The sequence below is a fragment of the Sardina pilchardus genome, chromosome 20 (assembly GCF_963854185.1).
Source record: "Sardina pilchardus chromosome 20, fSarPil1.1, whole genome shotgun sequence".
In the NCBI taxonomy this organism is placed as follows: Eukaryota; Metazoa; Chordata; class Actinopteri; order Clupeiformes; family Clupeidae; genus Sardina; species Sardina pilchardus.
The window spans coordinates 31,243,765-31,246,264 of record NC_085013.1 but is presented as its reverse complement, the minus strand read 5'-3'; the positions used below and the strand labels follow the sequence as shown (position 1 = coordinate 31,246,264).

General features: G+C 45.6%; 1 protein-coding gene across 1 annotated transcript in view; it reads right to left on the bottom strand.

The window, feature by feature from the left end:
* The window catches only part of LOC134067325 (uncharacterized), a 13,344-nt gene that overhangs the window by 3,496 nt on the left and 7,348 nt on the right, over window positions 1–2,500 (bottom strand). The window contains exon 7 of the mRNA XM_062522557.1: window positions 1,543–1,678. Coding sequence (XP_062378541.1) covers window positions 1,543–1,678 — 136 coding nt within the window. The remainder of the gene's footprint in view (window positions 1–1,542; window positions 1,679–2,500) is intronic.

The following is a 2,500-nucleotide window of genomic DNA, read 5'->3' as shown; positions in this document are numbered from 1 at the left end:
AACACACACACATAAGGCGTATTTCCTTTACACTGGCTCTGGGACTTTTTTGGGGGAAGGTTCTTTTGACCGGGCCGCGACTGGCCTGGTCCTCTCAGACGTTGTGTCTCCATTACAGTGATGGCCCTGCATGGACCTCGCGACACCGTCATCAAATCGCGTCCGTTTACTCGTTTCGATATAGCTGTCACTTAAGTCATTTCTATACCAACTAAGACTGCAGATTCGTAAAGAAACGCAAGCACCCACATCATAAGTGTATCTAGATTAACTATATACCAAACATGAAATTTTACCGTGACTAGAGGAGCTGTAAACAGCTTGTAGGCTTAGGTTGCGCGAGCGAACATCACTCATTAGGCTACGGTACAAAAGTTAGCTAGCCAGGTCGGTTAACAGGCTAAATGGTTTATTGTGTCTTATTGGTATCACACACAAGCAATGAGGTTAGTTTGTAACAACATACACGTTTAACCACAGTCCTTAGCTTTCTAGCTAGCAAACCTTACTAGCCCTTGCCATTAACTTTCTATACATTATGTACTGTGCTAGCTAGCTCAGTTTACAGGCAAAGTGTAAAAGTATTACGTGTTGGAAAGTGAGTTTTATTGGCATCACACAAGTAAGGACAACAGCGAAAAGCTGTTTTGACTAGGAGACTGGAAGGACTAGAAGAGTTCTTTTGACGAGTAGAGTCAAGTAGATCGTCTTCTGCTTCTCATGTTGTGAAAAAATCCTCTAGCAACTCCAGTCCTCACTTAAAATTTCGAGGTTGTTTTTTTTTTCTTTTTTTTTCAAGATTATTTTTTGGGCTTTTTATGCCTTTATTTGGACAGGACAGTAGAGAGAATGACAGGAAGTGAGTGGGAGAGAGAGTCGGGGTGGGATCCGGAAAGGACCACGGGGCGGGAATCGAACCCGGGTCGCCAGCGTACGGTGCAGGTGCCCCAGCCAGTTGCGCCACTGCCGGGGCCTAAATTTCGAGGTTGTTTGTCGTGATCTGCTGATGTCACTGCGACCAGCGACTCTACCGGGCGGTTTTTAGTACCCTCCATCAGGTACTCCTTTAGTTCCTGTAAATGGCCCTGAAGACGGCCCTGTCGGAACGGCCCGGTCAGTGGAGACACGCGCACACGGCAAAGTCCCTGAAAAACGGCCCGATAGTTCCGATAGTGGAAACACGCCTATACACACACACTCTTAAAGTAGCTCTTCAGGGGAGCCTGCTCACAACACACACACACACACACACACTCTTAAAGTAGCTCTTCAGGGGAGCCTGCTCACAACACACACACACACACACACACACACACACACACACACACACAGTGTACTATAAGCATAAACAGGGTAATGTGTGTCTGTAGAATCAGCATGCAATGTATGCATGTAGTGTGTTTGTGTGTGTGTGTGTGTGTGTGTATGTGTGTATGTGTGTGTGTGTGTGTGTGTGTGTGTGTGTGTTTGTGTGTGTGTACTCTGTGTATGTGTGTTTGTGTGTGTGTACTCTGTGTGTGTGTGTGTGTGTGTGTGTCCCACCTCTGTGTTGCGTGTGGCTGTGTGCAGCAGCTGTTTGGTGGCTTGTGCCTCCAGCTCCTTTAAGAGATTCACAGCATCAGCAGCAGGAGAAGCAGCATCAGTCTGAGCCTCAGAGGCTAACTGCACCGCTAGCAGCCTGCAGGAAACACAGAACAACATTAGCACGTTATTATTAGCAAGTTATCATTAGCACATTACCATTAGCACGTTATTATTAGCACGTTATCATTACCACGTCATCATTAGCACATTACCATTAGCACGTTATCTTTAGCACGTTATCATTAGCATGTTATTATTAGCACATTACCATTAGCACGTTATCATTAGCAAGTTATCATTAGCACGTTATCATTAGCACGTTATCATTAGCATGTTATTATTAGCACATTACCATTAGCACGTTATCATTAGCACGTTATCATTAGCACATTATTATTAGCACGTTATTATTAGCACATTATCATTAGCACGTTATTATTAGCACGTAATTATTAGCACATTACCATTAGCACGTTATCATTAGCACTGTCATGAGCCTACTCTCTGTCACACTGGTCGGGTAATATTCCACTGCACTCACCAATTACTAGCCACGCCCACACTCACTCATTCAACCAGTCACCACACCTGCTGTCACTCTTCACTCATTGACTCTGCCACCTGCTCCTTGTTACTTGCTACTCTGCTCCTGTATTTAAACCCCAGATCTCCAATGGCTCAGTGTCAGATCGTCTGCAATTAAAGGTTCTACTGTTTATCGACTATCACAAATCTAACTCCTGTCTTTGACCTGGACCTGGACCTCTTCAGGCCTGGTAAACCATCCTGCACGCTGCCTGTCATTACCATACCTGCCTTTCTGTCTGTGCCTATCTGTGCCAGCACCAGTGTTCCTGCTCGCCTGCCTGCCAGATGTGTGTGTGTTCCCTGAAGCCTTCCTCTCCGTGGGGTCTAC